Source organism: Pimephales promelas, chromosome 12 (genome assembly GCF_988280905.1).
Source record: "Pimephales promelas chromosome 12, fPimPro1.hap1.1, whole genome shotgun sequence".
In the NCBI taxonomy this organism is placed as follows: domain Eukaryota; kingdom Metazoa; phylum Chordata; class Actinopteri; order Cypriniformes; family Leuciscidae; genus Pimephales; species Pimephales promelas.
The window spans coordinates 9,671,279-9,692,938 of NC_142780.1; the positions used below are offsets into that span (position 1 = coordinate 9,671,279).

The 21,660-nt window shown below is 41.9% G+C and overlaps 1 protein-coding gene across 6 annotated transcripts in view; it reads right to left on the reverse strand.

Annotated features, from left to right (window-relative positions):
* Positions 1–21,660, reverse strand: part of LOC120491255 (tumor necrosis factor receptor superfamily member 11B) — a 306,943-nt gene that overhangs the window by 154,003 nt on the left and 131,280 nt on the right. For 5 of the 6 annotated variants that reach the window (XM_089117469.1, XM_089117465.1, XM_089117467.1 and 2 more), the window contains exons 2-3: positions 8,492–8,855; positions 6,214–6,429 (exon numbers count right to left, since the gene is read on the reverse strand). In XM_089117469.1, coding sequence (XP_088973595.1) covers positions 6,214–6,429; positions 8,492–8,855 — 580 coding nt within the window. Of the gene's footprint in view, positions 1–6,213; positions 6,430–8,491; positions 8,856–9,370; positions 9,678–21,660 lie in introns of those variants that run through there. The other variant, XM_089117466.1, reaches the window with a different exon arrangement.

The window sequence follows — 21,660 nt, forward strand, 5'->3', positions numbered from 1 at the left end:
CTGTCGTGTCTTTGCCTTTTTATAAAGACAGAGGACAATAAAGAAGAGTCATAGACATGAATTCAGGAACGGAACACTTGCATGTCTTTAATGCTCACATTCATATCACTTTGTTTGCCGCACATCACCACGTCATCATCACATGACTTCATTCAACACTTATGTCTTAAAGTGACAACGCTTTATACATAACACTCCTTCAATTCCACACTCTCGCTCAATTTGTGCATATTTGCTCTCTGCTTTGTTCAGCGTGCGTGAGGCAAATGCTATTGGCCTTTCCTCTCCTGAAGGCATGATGTGGGAAATCACAGCTCCCACCCCATACGGTGATGCATCACAGGCTAACTGCAGGAGAAGCTTTGGATTAAAATGGGTTAGCACACCGGACTTCACCAGAGCTTTCTTAGCTTCTTGAAAAGTGGTCTCACACTGCTGTGTCCATTTCCACGACTGGTTACGACACAGAAGTTGGTGCAATGGTTTCAACAATGTGGCCAATCCATTAACGAATCTTCCATAGTAATTTAGAAGGCCTATGAACGAGCGGAGCTGACTGGTGTTCTGTGGTGCTGGAGCCTCTAGTACGGCTCTTACTTTTGAAGGTGCCTTGTGCAGTCCATCAGCATCAATCACATGACCCAGATATTCAACTGACTGCTTGAAAAACTCAAATTTGTCTTTTCTCACTCTTAAACCATATTCTTTTAGGCGCTGGAGTGTACTATCCAGATTACTCAGATGTTCCGCTTCGGTTTTTCCTGTTACCAATATGTCATCTAAGTAGCACTGCACCCCCGACAGGCCACTTAACACCTGGTCCATGGCCCTCTGGAAAAGCGAAGGGGCCGATGTGATGCCAAAAGCAAGACGCTGGTATCTGAAAAACCCCTTGTGTGTAACAATTGTCAGTAACTCCTGAGTTCTCATCGACTTTCATTTGTAGGTAGGCTTGACTCAAATCAAGTTTGCTGAACCGCTTTCCCCCTGCCAAGCCAGCAAACAGATCATCAATGAGAGGAAGTGTATACTGGTAAGGTGACAGTATAGGGTTTACTGTGATTTTAAAATCACCACAAATCCGAATGGAACCATCCTTTTTAAGCACGGGTACCATAGGCGTTGCCCACTCACTGTTACTCACTGGTACAATGACCCCACTGGTTACCAGGTCTTCCAGAGCGGCCTTACCATCAGGCTTAATGTCGAGCTTGGCTGTAATGTCTTTCATCGTGCCCAGTTCATCCTTGAAAACATCAGTATGTTTTCCTAGAACATCCCTGAGCTCTGTGTTTTCCCTTGACACCATCCGCACCGTCAGCCAGTCCAATTTAATTTTTTCCATCCATTTTCATCCAAGCAACGCTGGGTATTTCCCTTTTACCAAATAAAGAGGCAGCGTTGCTGATTGACCATTTAATTCCACTTCCACATCCATTACTCCTTTTACAGTCACAGGCTCCCCCGTATACGTTTTCAACACAATCTTGGATGGCTTTAAGTAGACATGTTTTAGGGTTTTGTGGTACACAGCATCTGATACGATAGAAACAGCTGCACCAGCGTCTATCTCCATACGCACTGGCTCTCCCTCAATGATAGGTGACACCCAATAGCCTTTGGAGTCTCCTTCTATGGCTAGAATGTTCAAAGGAACTTCCTCCGAGGAGGAATCAGTGTCTTCTGTGTACTTGCAATTTGACTGCATTGTATACACATTCTTCTTATTCTTTGATGTGCCAGGCATTTTTCTGAATTTTTGTGTTGCAGCATTTTGTTTTCCTCTGCAAACACGTTCTATGTGACCTTTTTTTCCACAACTGTGACACACCAACTCTTTACTCCAACACTCAGATGCAAGATGTCCAACTTTGCCACATCTAAAACATGTTACATTTGTAGGTGCTTTGCCAGGGGACTTCTGGAATGTGCTCATGTCAGCAGACAATTTATAAACTTTATCTAAGCTACTGAAATGCTGTGCTTCTTTAGCAGCAAGTTCCATGCCTACACTTATTTCAGTGGCTTTCTGCAACGTGAGATTACTTTCACTTAACAGCCTTTTTTGAATGGCTTCGCTTCTTAATCCACAAACGAGCCTGTCCCTGAGAGTATCATTCAAAACATCGCCGAATTCACAGTGTTCAGAAAGTTTCTTCAGTGCAGCCACAAACATAGTAACAGTTTCTCCCTCTTCCTGATTTCTCTTGTGAAACCGAAATCGTTCCGCTATCACCAGCGGTTTAGGTGAAAAATGTGTGCTCAACACTGCCACAATCTCAGCATAAGTGCTCTCACCTGGTTTCCTAGGCTGTACGAGACTCCGTAGCAAAGTGAAAGTCTTTGCGCCCATCACACTGAGGAACGTCGGCACAATCTTCTCACCCTCAATGGCATTTGCCTGCAAGAAGTATTCAAATCGCTCCATTGTTCCACATTTTCGTCAAACTGTCCGATATTTCCAATAATGCCAGCCATAGCGTCTTTCGAGCTCTCCGTCTTTCGGGCGTCCCAGTCAGTTGTTTTCTGCACTTCACTATATTTATATGCGGCAATTCAAACACGCAGAGGTTCTTTCAAAACATCCTCGTCGCCACTTTGTCGTGTCTTTGCCTTTTTATAAAGACAGAGGACAATAAATAAGAGTCATAGTCATGAATTCAGGAACGGAACACTTGCATGTCTTTAATGCTCACATTCATATCACTTTGTTTGCCGCACATCACCACGTCATCATCACATGACTTCATTCAACGCTTATGTCTTAAAGTGACAACGCTTTATACATAACAGACACGATAAAATCTAAATGGGTAAAGAACAGAACCCATTGAACCTGACAGATATTTAGCCTTTTGGCTTCTCTGAGGTATTCCAGGTTGTGATGATTGGTTATAACCTCATACCAATGCCTCCATTCTTCTAAAGCGAGCTTGATGGCGAGCAGCTCCCGATTCTTGATATCATAGGGGATAGCTTCTTATAGTAGAAGGTGCATGAATGGAGTTTGGGAGGATCACCCTGCCACTGGGAGAGAACCGCTCCAACTCCTGTTGAGGACATGTCCACCTCAACAACAAATGGTATATCTGGGTTAGGATGAACCAAGATAGACCAAGATGGGAGCAGTCCGGAAGACTTCTTTTAGTTGTTGAAAGGCTAAGATGGCTTCAAGAGATAAGGACAGAGACTTGGGCCGGCCCTTGAGGTCAGAGGAGAACTGATATGACTGTAGTTGATGAATCTTCAATAGAAATTGACAAACCCGAGGAATTGTTCTTTACAGTAGAGGGCTGGGGCCAGTTCCGGATAATTTCCACCTTCCTCTGGTCCATCTGGACTTTCTGTTGGTCTATGATGTTGCCCAGAAATTGCACAGTGGTTGTGTGAAACTCACATTTTTCCAGTTTCAGGTACTGTTCATGAACCCTTAGTTTCTCCAAAACAAGAGTGATGCGGCGCTTATGCTCAGAGAGAGATGAGGAGTAGATGAGAATATCTTCGATATAGACAACCACAAATCTGTTGAGATATTCCCGGAAGACCTCATTCATGTAACCCTGGAAGACTGCTGGAGCACTGGACAATCCAAAGGGCATATGACTCTTTACTCATAGTGGCCTACCCAAATGACAAAAAAGAAGCTGGAAGCAGCAGGGGACGTAGATGGTCGAATGAACTCCTGTTGAAGAGCTTCCTCCACATACTCCTCCATGGCCTTCTGCTCTGGCATGGACAGAGGATAAACGCGGCCTTAAGACAGAGTGGCTCCAGGTAGCAAGTCGATAGCGCAGTCTCATGGCCGGTGAGGTGGTAGTTTAGTCCCCAACTGCTTGCTGAACACATCCTGGAATGCCCTGTACTCAGCAGGAATCTCCATCTAGTGGTGGACTTCCGGAATCTCAATGGATGTGGAGCAAACGGATAACTCGGATCTGCCCATAGTAGATGAAGAAGATTTTCTGGATCTTCTTAACCGAAGTCTTCTCAGTGAAGGACCTCCACGGATTTCCAGCCGATGGTGGGTTGGTTGTTGGACCATCCAAGGGCGTCCCAGGATGAGCTCAGCAGTGGACTCCTCCAGCACCATGAACGAGATGTCCTCCGAGTACAGGCAGCCTATGCAGAGTGTCAGTGTGGGGGTGATATATCAAATTCGACTTCGGCCCAGCGCTCTACCCTGGATGGTTTGAACTCGGAGATCTTAATGATTTTGCAGTTTACGGACATTCAAATTTTGTAGGAGTTGAGTGGAAGTTCACAACCGAGCCGGAGTCGAGGAGGGCTTGTGCTGAGACACATACACAGGAGGTTAACAAATGAACAGTTGTGCGGGTTCAAGGTGGATATCTTAGGAGGGATCTGAATGGAGCTTACCACCGGCGTTGTGGTCGAACAGGGCAGGAGCTGATGAGGTGTTTGTCACCCCTACAGTATAGGTAGAGATGCTGCTGAATTCTATGCTGTCACTCTGAAGAAGAAAGATGAGTGGAGTCATCTGCATGGGCTCAGGTGCTGGAGGAGCGACAGAGCATTTACAGCGGTATCAAGGACATCACAGGTAGCGTTGAGATACTTGAATAGTTTTCTGAAAGAGACTTTCGATTCCTCTTATACAACCACCAGCTGACAGATGTTAGGATTGCGACCATGTCGAAAAGATTTAAATAAAGCTGTTTCGTTCCAGCCGCTAGAAGCCGCCAGCATGCGAAAATGAAGGGCATATGTACTCACAGAAGACTTTCCTTGACAAAGGGGATAGAGTTGATCGTGGGGAAACCCTGATGATAGCCTGCAGCTTGGATAATGTGCACAATTGTGTTACGATTCAAAAACTTTATTGTTTATCAGATGAAACAAAAGCATTTCATTTTCACATGCGTGTAAGCCACGAGGAAATGGTAAATGGTAAATGGACTGCATTTATATAGCGCCTTCAAAGACCTAATGGCCACCAAAGCGCATATCTCATACATATTGCAGCAATCGCAGCACAGTGATGGCATACTTTGATTCCAGAAGACACTGAGCTCACAGTCGATGCCAGCCCTGTAGGTCTGAGTGCAATTCTCTTTCAGAACCACAGATGTTTATCATTGCTAGTAGAGCTCTCACTGATGTTGAAAGACAATTCTGTCAAACAGATTGTAAAGCACTCGCAATTGTGCGGAGTTGCAAACATTTTCACTTTTACATCTACATAAATCCACTCTCACATGACAATCTCTCACATGTAGTGACATTACCAAGAAGTCTGATTTAGAGAAACTGACACCCTTTTTCATATCTTTCTGACTAACATTAGGAGTGATATTTTCTCCAAGCATGTGTTTCGAATGTTTTCAAACGCCTGGACTCAGTAGTTGATGCTGAACATCGAGTTATTCATTATATATTTAGATATCAGTCTCCAAAAAAAAAAAAAAAAATCATGTTGCTTGTTTATATTGTGTTTGCTGTTTTTTAAAGCTATGGCAGGCAATGTTTTCATAAAAATTTTCATATATATATATATTTTTTTTACTACAGAGGTTGAAAGTCCCTTTACATCCAAATAGCAATTAATAATTAAAGTGTTATTTGTTGGTATATATATATATATCTTCTACGGAAGTCTTAGGACCAAATAATGTTTGTCCAATCATTGCATTTGCTCTAAAACGCTGTGATAGGATGTCCTACCTGCCTGACAACCTATGAGTTTGCATACCTCCGCACACCCTGCTTGCGCAGACATCACATGTCATCAGCTTGTAGAGTTGTAGACACATTGCTAGTCACCGAACACTGCAAACAAACAGCAGCCACCTTTAACTCTTTCTCCTGAACCAAAACAATGAGCTTATTATCGTAATCATGAGATGAGAACTTGTGACGTTCTATGGATCTGTTTGCATCCTCAGACTCGGAATTACAGTATGCATTTCTATGGCAACCCTATCAACGCAGTTTCATATAACAGTCAGCCCCAACCCCCTGGACTGATGATTGTACACCCCTTCCCCTGGTCCAACGGAAATCAGTAAGCAATACATAGTACACTATCACTGGGCACAGCAAGGGCAGTTCCAAGGGATGCACCAGGAATCAGCACAGCTGTTCAAAAATGTGTCCATTATTTACCAAAATTGGCACAAAAGATCTTCAAAGCAAACAATTTTTTTAATTTTTCAATGATAAAACAAGGGGCTGGAATTGTTTAATGAAACTTACCAGTGTGACATTCTGTGTGCTGATGGGAGCAGTCAAAGGTGAACTCTTTATTCTGGGATTCACACAGTGTGTCCTGGGTGGTTGTGCCAAGTCTGACAGTCTTCAGGCCCAGTTGAGTGCAATCCCTGTGGGGCATACATGGCTCAGTGGATGAAGATGTGCTGGAAAAATAACCTTGGGGACACTTCTCACACACTGTGTTCCTCTCTGGTGTGCCTGCAGGACATGTACATACACTCTCAATGCACAATTGCAATATGTAATTTTAGAATACAGAATACTTTGAATAGCAAAAACCTGGTCTACTTCTATGCAAAGCAGGCACATTCATGGCATTCACCTGAATATTTATTCATTCTATATAAACAATCCTACCCACTACATTGTTGAAATTATTATATTTATTTATTTGTTTATTATTTATTATATTTATATATAAATTATTATTATTATATTATATTATATTATATTGAAAGTAATTATAGTGATTATATGAATGTATTATGGTATGGAATATGGAAATATTACTATTTTAAACATGACTAAAGCTTTTTCAGTGCTTTAACTCACACATTTTTCTACAACATTCTTTATGTAAAGATACATAATACATACAATTATACATTGTATAATTGTAATACAATTATACAATACAATTATTATTATTATATTATATTATATTATATTGAAAGTAATTATAGTGATTATATGAATGTATTATGGTATGGAATATGGAAATGTTACTATTTTAAACATGACTAAAGCTTTTTCAGTGCTTAAACTCACACATTTTTCTACAACATTCTTTATGTAAAGATACATAATACATACAATTATACATTGTATAATTGTATGGATAAACCCACTGTGAAAAGATAAGAAAAGAATCAAATTTTATTAAAGCTAAAAACCCATGTAGTCTGGTGTATAGGAAGTGAGAGTTTTATGAACAATTGTTTAGGATTCATTAATTGATTCATCACAAATGTCATTCACGTCACACACGACAAAACCAGCTACTCACATGTATAGGTCAAAAATGAGTCATGTAAATGAGATATGAGACATATAAATGACTAAGATGGAAAAAAACACCCTGAAACTATTAGTGGAGTTTAATTATGTGAATAACGAACTAAGGAATTTTGAGGAACTAGATTTTTCTTTTGGATCTCATTCTTTAACTGTGCATGGAACTTCAAAACATAGAATATTAGTTTCACTCTATTTATTAGAAATTAAAAATGTGACAATAAGCAAAATGTACAATAATTTGTACTTTTTTTCAGAGTAGCAATAATGTGTGATATTGCTCAATCTAATAGGTTCAACATAAAATGTGTAGTCTAGGGGCAAACAACAGTTTGGGCATCTATTATGCCTCTGTTTAGAATCCATCAACACATTCTCATCCCAAGACGTCATCTAACTGAATCCTTCTACATTAGAACTATAGAGTAAGATAACATTTATGTTCTTTTTTTCTTTTAACATTTTGTGTTGTTTGCTAGGGTTGTGAGGGGTTGCTTACAGGGCTAAGGGGTTGCTTACAGGATAATGTTGACCTAATTAAAAAGAGACATAAATAAATGACACAATTAAAACATCTGGTATAGAACATAAATTCTGAGAATGAACAGATCATCCTCATTAGACTCAGTCTAGACTCTGGATGGGGTGGCCAATGTGAAAACAACCAGCAGTGTTATTCTGTTTAATAACTCTGTCACTCTCACTCTCATTGCTAACAGGGAAGTGATTACTTCCACTTACTCTGTTGGAATTCAGCCACTGTGAATTTCTCACTGATACAACAAACAACATGATTAAATAGCACCCTCACCCAAGTGAGGTACTGGCCGACTGCTAATGTATAATGAATGTGCTTTCTTAACCTTGACACCGGTTTGAAACAAAGGATACTAGTTTAAAAATGGTAAAATAAGGAATATTGGTGCATTATGGATTTAATTCAGCGTCAGTTAACTGGCTGAGTGTGGAGTTTTACTGAAAATCTCTGAGGCTCCCTAATAATTATATTTAAAATGGCATTTAAAAGCAATGACACTTGGCTAATTTAAATTAAAAGTTGTGTAGCAACTTTTTTCTTAATAATATTTTGGTGATTGAGATGTTTGAAACTTGATACATAACTTGCATCTGGCAAGTCTGTGAAATTGCTAATTTACTTGTTTAGACACACTGGTTCAAACATCGATGGTCTTGAATTCATAAATATTGTTCTAGCACACTGTTGACAAAGAAAGAGTGTACATACCCTGTACAGCGACTCCAGAGCCAGGTAAGCAAGCTGTGTGATGGACACAAAATTCTACGACCAAGTGATACCCAGGTATACACTCACAGAGCCTGTCATGAGTGCTGTTACATTCCCTTTGTACTATCTGCCTTTCTTTGCAAACAGTTGTACAATGTTGACAGCTGTCTCCCCAATGCCACTGTTCCGCAAAGTGTTTTTCTGGGCAGGGGACACAAATGGTGGGTCCATCTGTCCTGCAGTGGCGTCCCACGGCCGTGCCAGGTGGACACTGCTCACAAAGCAGCACCTTAGAGGTCAGAGGGTCTCGGTGCTGGTACTTGGGTATTTCTTGGTAGGCCCATGCAAAAGACATGGCAAAAAGCTAAGGAAACAAATAGGAAATACAGTTCAGAGCTTGAATTTTGGTATGTATGTGAATTGTTTTCTAAGATATTTTGAGGATTTCCCCTTCACACTGCTGCCATGAGAGAGAGAGAGAGAGAGAGAGAGAGAGAGAGAGAGAGAGAGAGAATTTTTAACCACATTTTATTACAAATAACCTAATACTAATACATTCAATTCCTACCTACAAGAGTACAAAGAAACATACACATTCAATATATCAAATATAAAACTCATTCCAAAATATGTGCAAACTGTAAACTCTCATTAATTATTTCACACAGAGCCCCCTTGTAACACCAAATCAATTCAAAAGACATAAGATCCCCCATAGCCTTATAAAACCGAAAATCATTTAAAATTCTGGATTTTACTTGGTTAAGAAACATAATCTGCAAATTAACACTTGAATTGCATTCAATTCTTATTTTTCTAGTATCATATATCGTCACTTAGCTCCACCTCACTTTCAAGATTAACAGAAGGTTTGCCTACCGTGTCTACCACACAGTCTCTATTCTCCACCTCCTTATCTTCACCCACAGTAACCACCATTTCTTCATCCTCCTCAGAACGATCCGCCCGTTGTACATCCACTGTCGCTGTGACAGTTGCCGGCGCCGCTATTTTCACTGAACTCGGTCCAGGCACCTCATCATTTGCGACTATCGCAGCGACATTCTGATCTGCATTTACAATGTTTCCATCTTCCAAAACATGTGAAGGTCTCTCTTAGTATTAGGTTATTTGTAATAAAATGTGGTTAAAAATTCTCTCTCTCTCTCTCTCTCTCTCTCTCTCTCTTTCTCTCTCTCTCTCTCTCTCTCTCTCTCTCTCTCTCTCTCTCTCTCTCTCTCTCTCTTATCCTGCCTACCGGGACACGCACGGATCAAATGCCACATTTCGCCACAATTGAAACACTTCATGTTGTTTGTGGTGGCAAAAATTACGTAATTAAAATCCTCGTGTCTAAAATTAAAGGACAAATCCAGTTCCTCAACGTTATCTTGTAGGATCATATAAACATAATTCCTAAAAGACACTACATGTTTTAAGAGAGGAGACTTGGTGCCAATCGGAATCATCTTTATAGGTGAGACTGTTTTTCCATAACGGGCAAGCAATCCGATCAACACTTCATTTGGGATAAATGGTGGCACATTCGATAAAGTAACCTTTTTAGAAGGTGTAGACAAAGGAAGCACTGAAAACACCCTTAATCACTATGCCGCTTTGTACTAGCTTATTTGCCAAATCTACTGTTTTCACAAATACAACAACAGCGCTGTTCATACGGGACGCTAATACAATATTCTCATGTCCGACCGCTTCTCCCACCGCTAAACTGCATCCCTCCACGCCAGCACCTGAATCTATTTTTACACCATGTCGCCTTGTCAAAGAAATGAAACTTTCACCACTGCCTGGGGTAGCCATGCTCCTAACACGTGGGAGCCGACACCCCTTCTGACACAACACTCACTTCCCCACTTCACAACTTAAATCTACAAAAAACAAAAACCAACAACTAACCAAAAAAAGAATATATATAAATAAGATAGAGAAGTATAGACCACTCGTACCTCACAGCAGCCAAACGCTCGCTCACACTCGCTACGCCCACTCACTCGCACATACTCACAGAGAGAGAGAGAGAGAGAGAGAGGCCGACCATACGGAAATGTAATTTAAGCACAAATATTAAATATCAATATATGTAATATATGCTCATTTAAAGGTGGCATATGTCATAATTGAGGTAAAAATATCCAAAAAATGAGCTACACGCATCAAAAGAATGAGAAGAAATAAGTGCAATGATGTAATTAAAAAACTGGCAAGTTATAGTGCTGCCGAGATATAAACCTAAATTAGCATGCTAAATTACTAGCCCCGGCCCGGCAGGTGTCGTAATACCAGTTCCGGCCATGGGAGGCGGTATGCGGCCGGGCAACGTTACCACCAGCCAAACTGCACTACACGAGTGAGTCGCGCTCGCGCCGGCTTGTGTGTACTTAAACCTGATGTCAGTCGTGTGGAAATACAGCCCACTACTACATTTCAGTTCAGGGAAGAGTTCAAAAAATGATTGGTTGACATTATGCATGAGGAATACATTTTGGTAAGTTGTAGCATACTGTATCTTTCAACAGTTTTCGTGTTCTTTTACCATTAGCTAGTAGAGATGATCGGTTCACGTGCGCTAGGGATCTGTGGTGTAACGTACAAGCGCCAAAACGGTATTTATTGTTTGAATTGCATAATAAAATTGACAGAATCTGAGAGCTTAACTAACCTGCTTGCTAAGTGTTAATTGCATGTGTCTCACGGTGAATTCATGAGAGCTGGCAGCAGTGAATGCTGTCAGTCAAATTAATTCAAACTAACAATAAAAGTGTAATATGAACAAAACGAATACCATAAACTTAAAATAATAGCCTGCAGGCTTTTATTTTCCCATATCGTCGAAATGCAACAGCTTGTTTTTGAGACAGGCGTCTATGAGTCGGTCTTCATCATTTAGTGTTGAGATGTTGTTCATTTAGTCTCTGATCTCTAGAAATCTCCAAATGCTCCATGTGAAACTGCGGTCTTCCGACCTTTTACTATCGTGTCAAATGATTTGAATAATATGCAGAGAAAGAGAGCAAAACAGCGCTCGTTTGTGTTGTTTGAAGACGTGAGTGCGTGCGGCAGCGGCACAACACATTTTCTGGAGGTATACTGCCCCCATCTGTTATGGAATATGGAATATTTTTAGATTTTTAGTTCCAGATGGCACCTTTAAAGTAAAAACATACTGTATATAACCTAGTAGAAATTGGAACGCTTCCATATATTTCCATAAACATCTATATTTATATGGGATATATTAAATAATCCATATTTTGACATATATCTCATATAAAATTATCGAAACACTGCATATGTATAAAAAAAACATAAATACAGGGGTTGGACAATGAAACTGAAACACTGGCCAATGTTGGAGGTAGTGTTGTCACGGTACCAAAATTTCAGTATTCGGTACCAATACCAGTTAAAATTCACGGTTCTCGGTACCAGTTTCGGTACCAAAGCTTAGTTTAAATCTACATATATTTAAGTGTTTATCACGGTTACAAGTATGGAAACTGTACATTTGTATTATAAACACTTTAGAAAAAGATTAGATAAAATGACCTAAAATAAACAACTAACACATTTTTAAAGTTGTTTGTAAAGTTTTAATCCATTATTTATTTAATGCACAATGAATGAAGTGAACAAACATGAACAATCAGGTGTTTGTAATAAATAACATTTTCAAACATTAATTAATGTTGTAAAAATATATTGTTCACTCAATGTGTTGATAACTAAGTAATGTTGATGAATGGTATCTTTGTAGCATTACCATAAAACATGTTTTATTTGACTTGACTGTCCTTTTATTTAATCTAAAACTGCATTCATATTTAATTTTAAAAAGGCAAGTTATAAAGGCAAGAATACGCCTAGTACTGGCACTGACATTAAATGACAATACTAATACCAGTAGTACTCTGGTGTCGGGTGGATACTACTGTGCTCATGTACTCGTAAAACTACCCCGAAAGCACTTTAGAGGCCGTTCACATGTCGCGCGTGTTTTTTAATTATATTTTTGCGCGTGCTTATTCTTTCCAAAGCGCTTGCTCTCACGCGGCGTCTGTCGTTGCTATGCAACGCCAACGAGTTTTTATTATGAGTGCGCTTGAATCGCGCCTATATTTGAAATTGCGAATTTGCATGTAATCGGCCTCTTGTGGCAACGTGACAACAAGTGGATTCAGAGAGAGAGAGAGAGCCATATCAGCGTTAAAGAGGACGCAACTGTGCACGTTTCAGACATCGCGTCTAACAGAACTGGATTAACCTGGTACTCGGTACCTAAAAGCTGGTACCGTAACATTTTTTTTTTTTAGTACCGACTTGGTACCGAAGTACCGAGTTTTTTGACAACACTAGTTGGAGGTTTCACTTCTATATGCCTGGCGGCCAATCTTCAGAGTGAAGCACGGGTGGATCAGTGACGGTTTGAGCTCCAATATCATGACAATCCTGATTGTATTTGATGGACACGACACTGCCGAGGACTACCAAACCCTTCTGGAGGATCATGAGCACCTGATGCTCAAACCGTGTATCAGCATGATCATGCACCAACACACACAGCAAGACAGAAGGGTTCGATGAAGATGAAAGTGACGTTGAACATCTCCCAGGGTCTGTACAGTCACCAGATCTGAATATTATTGAAGTGTTTTGGAGGAGCGAGTCCACCAGCATCATATAGTGACCTGGACACTGTTCTGGAAGAGGAACGGCGCATAATCCCTCTGGTCACTGTGAAGGACTTCTATCTGTCAATTGGTGCTGTATTTGGATGCAAAATGAGGCCATTACCATTCTAACAAATTATTGTGCTGTAAAACCAGGTGTTTCAGTTTCATTGTCCAACCCCTGTATGTCAAACTGCCAGAGTCAAGTGATTTCAGTAAACGACGCCTATAGACGTTATAATTGTTATAATTATAACGAGACGTTATAATTGTTTTGAAACACTTCAATGGTTCACTGCTGGGGGTGCTGATCTGTCAACCCATTAACATGAGGAGTCACTGAGAACCTATGAACAAGTGTTTGCGGGTTATATCTGATCTCTGATTAGTTTTATACATTTGTAGATGTTTTGATTAGACATTAGTATATCTAATTTAGTTACGTAAATAGCCATAAAACAAACAAAACAAACCCTGATCTTTAACGAAGTTACTAAACGTAAGTTAGGGAGGAGCGAGCCCATCCAATCTTTCAATCAACAACCAAAGTATAAGCAGCCGCTTACCTCTCCCTAGTATCAGCCGTTCCAGTATGCATTACTGCTTCATAGAATAATGTCAGACATCCCGAAAATACAGCTCTTCCCGTCAGACGACGAAGTGACGAGCCTTCCCGAGACTCCGACAGCCTCACCCCGTGTAAGATCGGATATCACGGATCATCTCCAAGAGCGTTCTGGCCGAGAAATCCAGCGCTCATACAAACCACGTTCTAAAAGACAACGCTCTCCTCCACCTTCAAGACCGCCAGTTTTAACTGTGCCTCGTCCGTCTTCTCAGATTTCATCTCTCCACGCAACAGCCGCTAAAACACCGATTCCACCCATTTCGAAATGTTCGGTCAACAGCCTACGTCAAGTCCTTTCCAGTTCCGGAATCCATTTCTCACGCAGATCTTCAAAAGCGCAGCTTTACGATCTCTTCATCAGTTCCAGCACCGGGCATCCTGATCCCAAACAAACTCAACGTGGAGATCCAAAGACTACCGGCAGCTCCGCGGCTCGCACGTCAGGGTCCGCCGGTAATTCCAACCCGGCCAGAAACAGCGGCCGCAAAAAACAGTTCCGCTTCTTCTCCAGCTCCAACAAACTTCATCCAGTCAGCCCCACTCCCCAGACAAGAAGCAAACTCTCAAACACTTTTCTCAGCACTTCCATCTGCTTCTCCAGCTTTTTCTAATCCTCTTCATAATAACCCTTGTGCCAGGCCACCCTCGCACACGGTTACATTTCTATCATCCCCAAACCAACCTACCCAAAGAGCGGATTCTAGCGTGAGGCTGCCTTCGCTAGCTATCCCCCCTCCACCCCCTCCTCTTTCTTTCCATTCTAATTCACCCCATTCCTTTCCTCCCCCAGCTATTTTCCAATCGTTTCCTAATATTCTTTCCAGTTCATATCCGAGCGTGAGGTTGCCTCCGCAAAGGATTTCTTCTCCTTTCTTTCCCACAAACCCTCCCATTCCTTTAACTTCAGCCCATGCCAGCCATCTTGGACACCAGCCAGTAATGGGACCCTCCGATCAACATTCATCTACTTTTCCTAACACCAACACCTACTCTCCAGGTACAATCCGCTTACCAGCCCATTCACTCTCCACAGCAGTCCATCTTCCAGCTCCTCCTAATGCAGTGGCCATGGAACCACCTCCAGTTTCAGCCCATCTCCGGTCCTTAATTCTATCAGGTGCAGACATTGATCTTCCTTCTCTATTGACTTCCGTCCCCCTCAATGAATCCCACTGCTCATTTGATTGCGGCCCATTAACCATCAATCTTAAAAATTCTGTACAACCTTCAAAAAGAGTTCTCATACTTGCAGAATTCTGCATCGCGTTTGCTAGATATACTGAAGTAATTTGCACTTCATTTCCAGCCAGACGCAAGGAATTAAACAACTACCTCTCTATTGTAGCAGAGCTCAGTCTCTCTTTTGGAGGTAGTCATTTTTATACATATCATAAGCTTTTTTCAGCTAAATGCGCCGGCCGTGTCACCCACTGGAACCAGTGTCCTTATTGGGGAGCTCTGGACCTCGAGCTTTACAACAGAGTCTTCCTAGGCATTCTGAGCCTTTCTTGCGCCATCTGCAGGTCCATTATTCATTCTACTTCAGAATGTCCCCAAACCAACCCAGATCTTCCAACCCATTCAGCTCCTTTCCAAGAAAAATCCACAGCCTACGTCCCTCAACCAAGGAATGACCGCAGTCAAATATTTACCTCAGTTTCAGGTAGACAAGTGTGCAACAGCTTCAATTCCTCAGGTTACAACAGACAACGATGCCGCTTCCTTCACTTGTGCAATTTCTGTGGCGGAGCTCACGCCCATTCCATTTGCCCCGTGCGCCGCTCTTCTGCTAACCTCAATAAAAAATTTCAAAAGTACCTCTCTAGTCCAATCATTATTTCCTCACTAGCTAGAGAACTACACAACCATCCAGACAAAAACTTCACCCAGTTTCTACTTTCAGGCCTGAAAGAGGGGTTTGACCCCGGCTTGGTAAGCATACCCGATTCCAGCCTGATTTGCAACAATCTTCAATCCGCAACAGCCGAACCCGATATAGTGGATGCCCTAATCAAAAAAACTAGATTCAGGATTCATGATCGGCCCTTTTGATTCTCCACCATTCAAATTATTCCGTATAAGTCCTATCGGAGTAGCCACTAGAAAATTTTCAGGCAAAAAACGAATTATCATTGATCTCTCAGCTCCCCATGGAAGTTCCCAACCTAGTATCAATAGCCTAATTCTCTAGATGAATTTTCACTGCACTACCACGACATAGACCAAGCAATCTCTCTCATAAAAAACGCAGGGCTAGCAAAGGTCGACATTACATCTGCCTTTAAAGTCATGCCAATTCACCCAGATTTCTGGCACCTTTTCGGCATTCGTTGGCAAGAAAAATACTACTTCGCAGTGCGGCTAACTTTCGGCTGTAAAAGCAGTCCCAAAATTTTTGACATGCTTTCAGAAGCACTCTGCTGGATTCTACAAAACAATCACGCAATCCCATACCTCATCCATCTCCTTGACGACTTCCTCGTCATATCACCAAGTAATTTCCCTCCAGCAAAACACTTAACCATCATCCAAACAGTGTTTTCCAAACTAGGAGTTCCCCTCTCTCTCGAAAAAAACCCGAAGGCCCTTCTACGTCATTGGAATTTCTGGGAATCCTCCTAGATTCTGTCAAATTCCAAGCTTCTCTCCCCAAATAAAAAATAGATCGCATAATCACAATCGCATCAAACTTGCTGGAAGCTAATCATTGCAGCAAACGTGATCTGCTTTCTCTCCTAGGCCACCTAAACTACGCAATGCGCATAATTCCCCAAGGCCGGCCTTTCATTTCCCATCTGCTAACTCTCACTACCTCAGCATCTGGTTTAGAAGACATGGTTTCGCTAAGCCCACCATGCAGAGCAGACCTGAAATTATGGATCTCATTCCTCAAACAATGGAACGGGATTACCTTCTTCTACAACGATTTTTTGTCCCGACCTTGCGACATCACACTGTTCACTGACGCTGCCCCCTCCAAAGGTTTTGGAGGTTTCTACAGAGGACGTTGGTTTGCCTCAACCTGGCCTCCGGAGCTAACTAATACACCTCAAACCGCTGATTCGACCGCCCCGTTTGAGCTATATCCCATAGTAGTAGCAGCCTCTCTTTGGGGATCCGAATGGTCAACAAAAAACATCCTCTTCTACTGTGATAATTCCACCACTGTTCACTGTATCAACAAAAACCGTTCCAAGGCACCAACAATCATGCCCTTTCTAAGGCGCCTCATTTGGATCTCTGCCTGTCATCAATTCATCATCAAAGTTGAACATATTCCAGGTCACAAAAACGAAATAGCTGATGCTTTGTCTCATTTTCTTTTCCAGAAATTCAGAACATTGGCTCCGGAAGCAGACTCCAATCCAACTCCAGTTCCACCTTATTCAGAACTCATATTCCTTTAGACCATCCCCTCAGTCATCTCCATACCCTATCCATGAATACCATCCTACAAGCCGTTTTTCCCAGAACGCTTCAAACATACTGGACAGCTTGGGGTTCTTTCAAAAAATTCCACAGAGCTCACAACATGGTTTTTCCAGAATTTTCTCTCCTATCAATATCCTCCTTTGTCACATACCTTCACCAAACCACTTCAATTAAACCAGGATCAATCAAAGTCTACTTCTGCGGAATTCATTTCTTTTTTAAGCTACTCCATGGCCAACAGTGCCCCAACATTTCAAATCCCCAAATTTCTCTTCTCATTCAAGGTTTACAAAAAAACAATCCCCCTAGGGTGACCACCTGCTAATAAGCCCAAGGGGGGACAAGGGGTATGTTTCTGAGGGACAATGTGGGACACTGCTTGGCGCGGCGGTGCCCCCACCCCACGGGCAGACTCTGATAGTGGTTTACCCATATCTAGAACTGTTACTATTGCCTTACTGTTTGTACATGAATAATTGTTCAAAAAAATAAGCACATACTGTACCTTACATACATTAATGCCCTATTCCCTAAACATGTGTAATTGCTGATATATGCTCATGATAGGCCAACCAATGTGTATTTTTTTTTCTAAATAAAGATGAATATTTTGAACATTAAATGAATTGACAGATGTACTTCCACTTACGATTTACTTTAGCTATTTAATTTTATTCATTTTTCATTACAATTAATTCACTTTAAATAAATAAAAATATAAAATTATAGGATTAACGGGAATTATAGTTGCTCAACACCACAGGAACAGTTTTAAAAAAAAGTCGAAAAAAAGTCTAAACTCACAACTCCAGAGGTTCAGGGAACGAGAAGCTGCGCTGTCATGACACCAATGAAAAAGTTGACATCAACCTAGTCAGCAGGTCACGTGGGAGTGGCAACCAGTCTTGGGGAAGTTCACTTTCTACATGAACTAGTTCAAAGTTCAGTTCACACATTTTAAAATGAACTAGTTCAGTTCAAAGTTTGCACAGAAATGTAAGATTTTTCCCATTTTCACCGACCTCGTTATAAAATCCGTTTAAATTATCATACGACGCCTTTGTCGACGGCGGCCGCGGTGCGACACTGGTGGCTTGTGTTGCCAGATTGGGTGTTTTTTCGCTACATATTAAGCCCTGTTTACGGTGAGTTTTAGCCGGGTTTTCACCTGGAAGGCTCTATAGAAATCTGGCACCCCATTGAACGAAGTTAAACTGAGAGAGCGTGCGTTCACAGACACCAGAGTGAACGAGTTCCCACGTTCATCAGGACAGGCAGTAAAACAATACGTTCAGTTCACCCAAAATATGAACGAGTTCATGAACATGAACGTGTTCAGGCACTAGGTTTGGCTGCCTGGGTCTCGAGGATATAGACTGACCGATTTTTTTTTTTTTTTTTTTTCAGCAAGCATTGATTATGCGTGACACGGTCTCAATTTGCGGGACGCATGAATTGGGCTTCAAACGCTGTGCGCGCACGCGCTACGCGGGACGGGTGGTCACCCTAAATCCCCCTCGTCCAGACTCTAGACAACCTTTAACCATAGACATTCTCAGCATCTGCCTAACCACTCTCCGCTCAGGTCTTTTTCCTCCCAACAAAACAAGAACCCTAAATGCCATGTTCAATTTGGCTTTCTTTGGTTTCCTCAGAGTCTCAGAGTCTCATCAACTCAAACTTCAACCCATCCATCCATCCCACGTTCTCCGACCTCCAAATAATAAACTGCGACACCATACGTTTCAACATCAAACAAAGCAAAACCGATCAATTGAAACATGGCCATTCGATCTTTAACTTCAATTTGCCAACCCCTATCCAACCATTCCAGTCCTTAAACTTTTTTCTCCACCAGAGGAAATCCCAAATCACCTCTTCTCTCAATCCTCTCTTCATCTATGATGACAAACTCCCGGCCTCCAGACATTGGTTTCAAAGAAACCTCAAATCCATCCTCAAAAGCTCTGGCATCCCAACTGAACAGTTTTCTTCACATTCCTTCCGAATCGGTGCAACCACCACAGCAGCACAAAGGGGCCTTTCCAATCACCAAATAAAAATGCTAGGCCGATGGTCGTCCTAGGCTTTCGAAACATACGTTCGTTCAGATCTACATAACATTAAACAAGCACAACAAGCTCTAGGATCCTTCTGAGTCCGGACCGCCTCTCCCTACTATTCACTTCTCCCGCTTGCCTAGCCCCGCAGGGCGTGTTTCCATCTGGATGCAGTGGGAGCTCCCCCTTTTCAGAGGTGCGTGGCATACCACTCCTGGAGTGGGGTCTCCCATCTGAATCGCTCTGCGGGCTCCCCCGTCCAGATGCATCTCAGGCTCTCCTGTTCGACTTGCTGTGTGGGCTCTCCCATTTTTGATCGCAGAGTGAACTCCCTATTTATACATGTGGGGGGGGGGGGGCTCTCTCCTTCGAAATGCAGTGGGAGCTCTCCCGGTCGAATCGCAGTATGAGCTTTCCGTTCGGGCGCCGCGGGGGCCCTCCCTTTCTGAATCGCTGTGTAATCCTTCATGATTTTAACCATGGAGGCTCTCCCGTTCGGATTGCAGTGTGGGCCCTCCTATCTGAAAAAAGGACTGGAGGTACCAAGGATCGTACGTCCCTCAAACGCGACGGGCCATTGTGTCTTTATGTGATCAGGCCCCTGCGTCAGAAGGATGGTAGCTCTGCTTTTCTTATGTAGGCCCCCTCTTGCTGCGTAGGGAGTTTCGCTTCAGATATTGGTGGCCCGTTTGCCTTTAGGGACGAGGGCCTCCTTCCTCATTTGTGACATCCGGAGACCCCATGTTCTCTAAGTCAATGGGGGCTGCATGTCATGGATGTGGCAGGGCGTTCTCCAACCTCGTACTCAAACCTCCAGTCCCAAGATACTCCCGCAGGAGTAATTTCTGAAAGTCACTGCCGCAGCAGTACAGCGGTGAGAAGTACCTCTCTCAAAAAAATAAATAAAATAATAATAATTTTCCTTAAACCCTTGCGTCTCACTCCACAACAAACGCAGGCACTTTCTTTTTAATCACAGCTCCCGCCAGAGCTCCACTCATAGCCTCACATGGTGGGCATAGTAGGGAGACGCGTTCCAGCTAGAAGCCCCATTTAACATCACTGCCACAGCAGCCTCCATCCATGCTCCATAAAGTTTTAAATTTCCATTTTTGGGGGGGTAATCATGCCTTTAAGCTCTTAATCTTCTTGTATTTCATAAGTTCTTAAATCACGTTATTCTAACTTGCTGTCCCATATATTTTTAACATTTTTTGGGGGGTATATCAGAGCTCGAGTTGAAGCTGCTTCATCGAGCCCCTCTCCAGTGGACAGCAAGCCAAATAAGTTTAACCTAATATCCTAAAGATTTTATGGGCGAACTCGTTAAATGAAGTTACTAAACGTAAGTTAGGGAGGAGCGAGCCCACCCAATCTTTCAATCAACAACCAAAGTATATAAGCAGCTGCTTACCTCTCCCTAGTATCAGCCGTTCCAGTATCCCTCCACCTCCCCAAAACTCCACCTTTATCTTAGGTACCTTGCCCTCTAATTGACAGGTCTTACATTAAGCCACTGGGGGGTATATCAGAGCTCGAGTTGAAGCTTCTTTATCGAGCCCCTCTCCAGTGGACAGCAAGCCAAATAAGTTTAACCTAATATCCTAAAGATTTTATGGGCAAACGAACTCGTTAACCCCTGATTACACCACTCTGCCTCTTTTCTTTAAAAAAAATCTTATTAGCCTATATATATATTTATATATATATTTATATTTATATTATTTTTGTTTATAAAATAAAATTATACAACCCTTTCTCTTTTTGTTAAATGTCAGTTTTAATGATCAATTATCTAGCCTAAAAGGTATAGAATCTGCAATGAGAAATAAGGCAAACAATTCAAACATTATACAATACATTATATAGACTTATACAAAAGACGAATTATACGTCAAGTTTATCTACTAGAGACATCAGATTCAGCGGCAAATGTCAGAAGCACTGGCCAAGGAGTAAACTGTTGAAGGCTTGGATGTCACGACTCCGAAAACGTCAAATAGGCGCTGTCTTTATAAATAAACCACAGATTTGAGATTTGAACAACCACTTTCTCACCTGAAACACTCTTAAAATTTCATGACACAATAACAGTAGTATTTTGATATTACACGAATTTCTCCTCTGCTATTGAGGCTTGCTTTTTGGTGCGAGATGCATTCTGGGATACCTGGCTATCAAGTCACCTCTCGATGCATCCTCGGTAAACGGGGCGGATCAAGAACACATCCGGGGATTTGAACTGGAATTGGCTAGATGTGAACTTTGAATTGGAACAGTACTTGGGCAGTGACTGACGACGTTTCAAAAGTCCACAAATACAGACAAGAACGCATATTAAGAAACGGCTGTTCTGGTGAC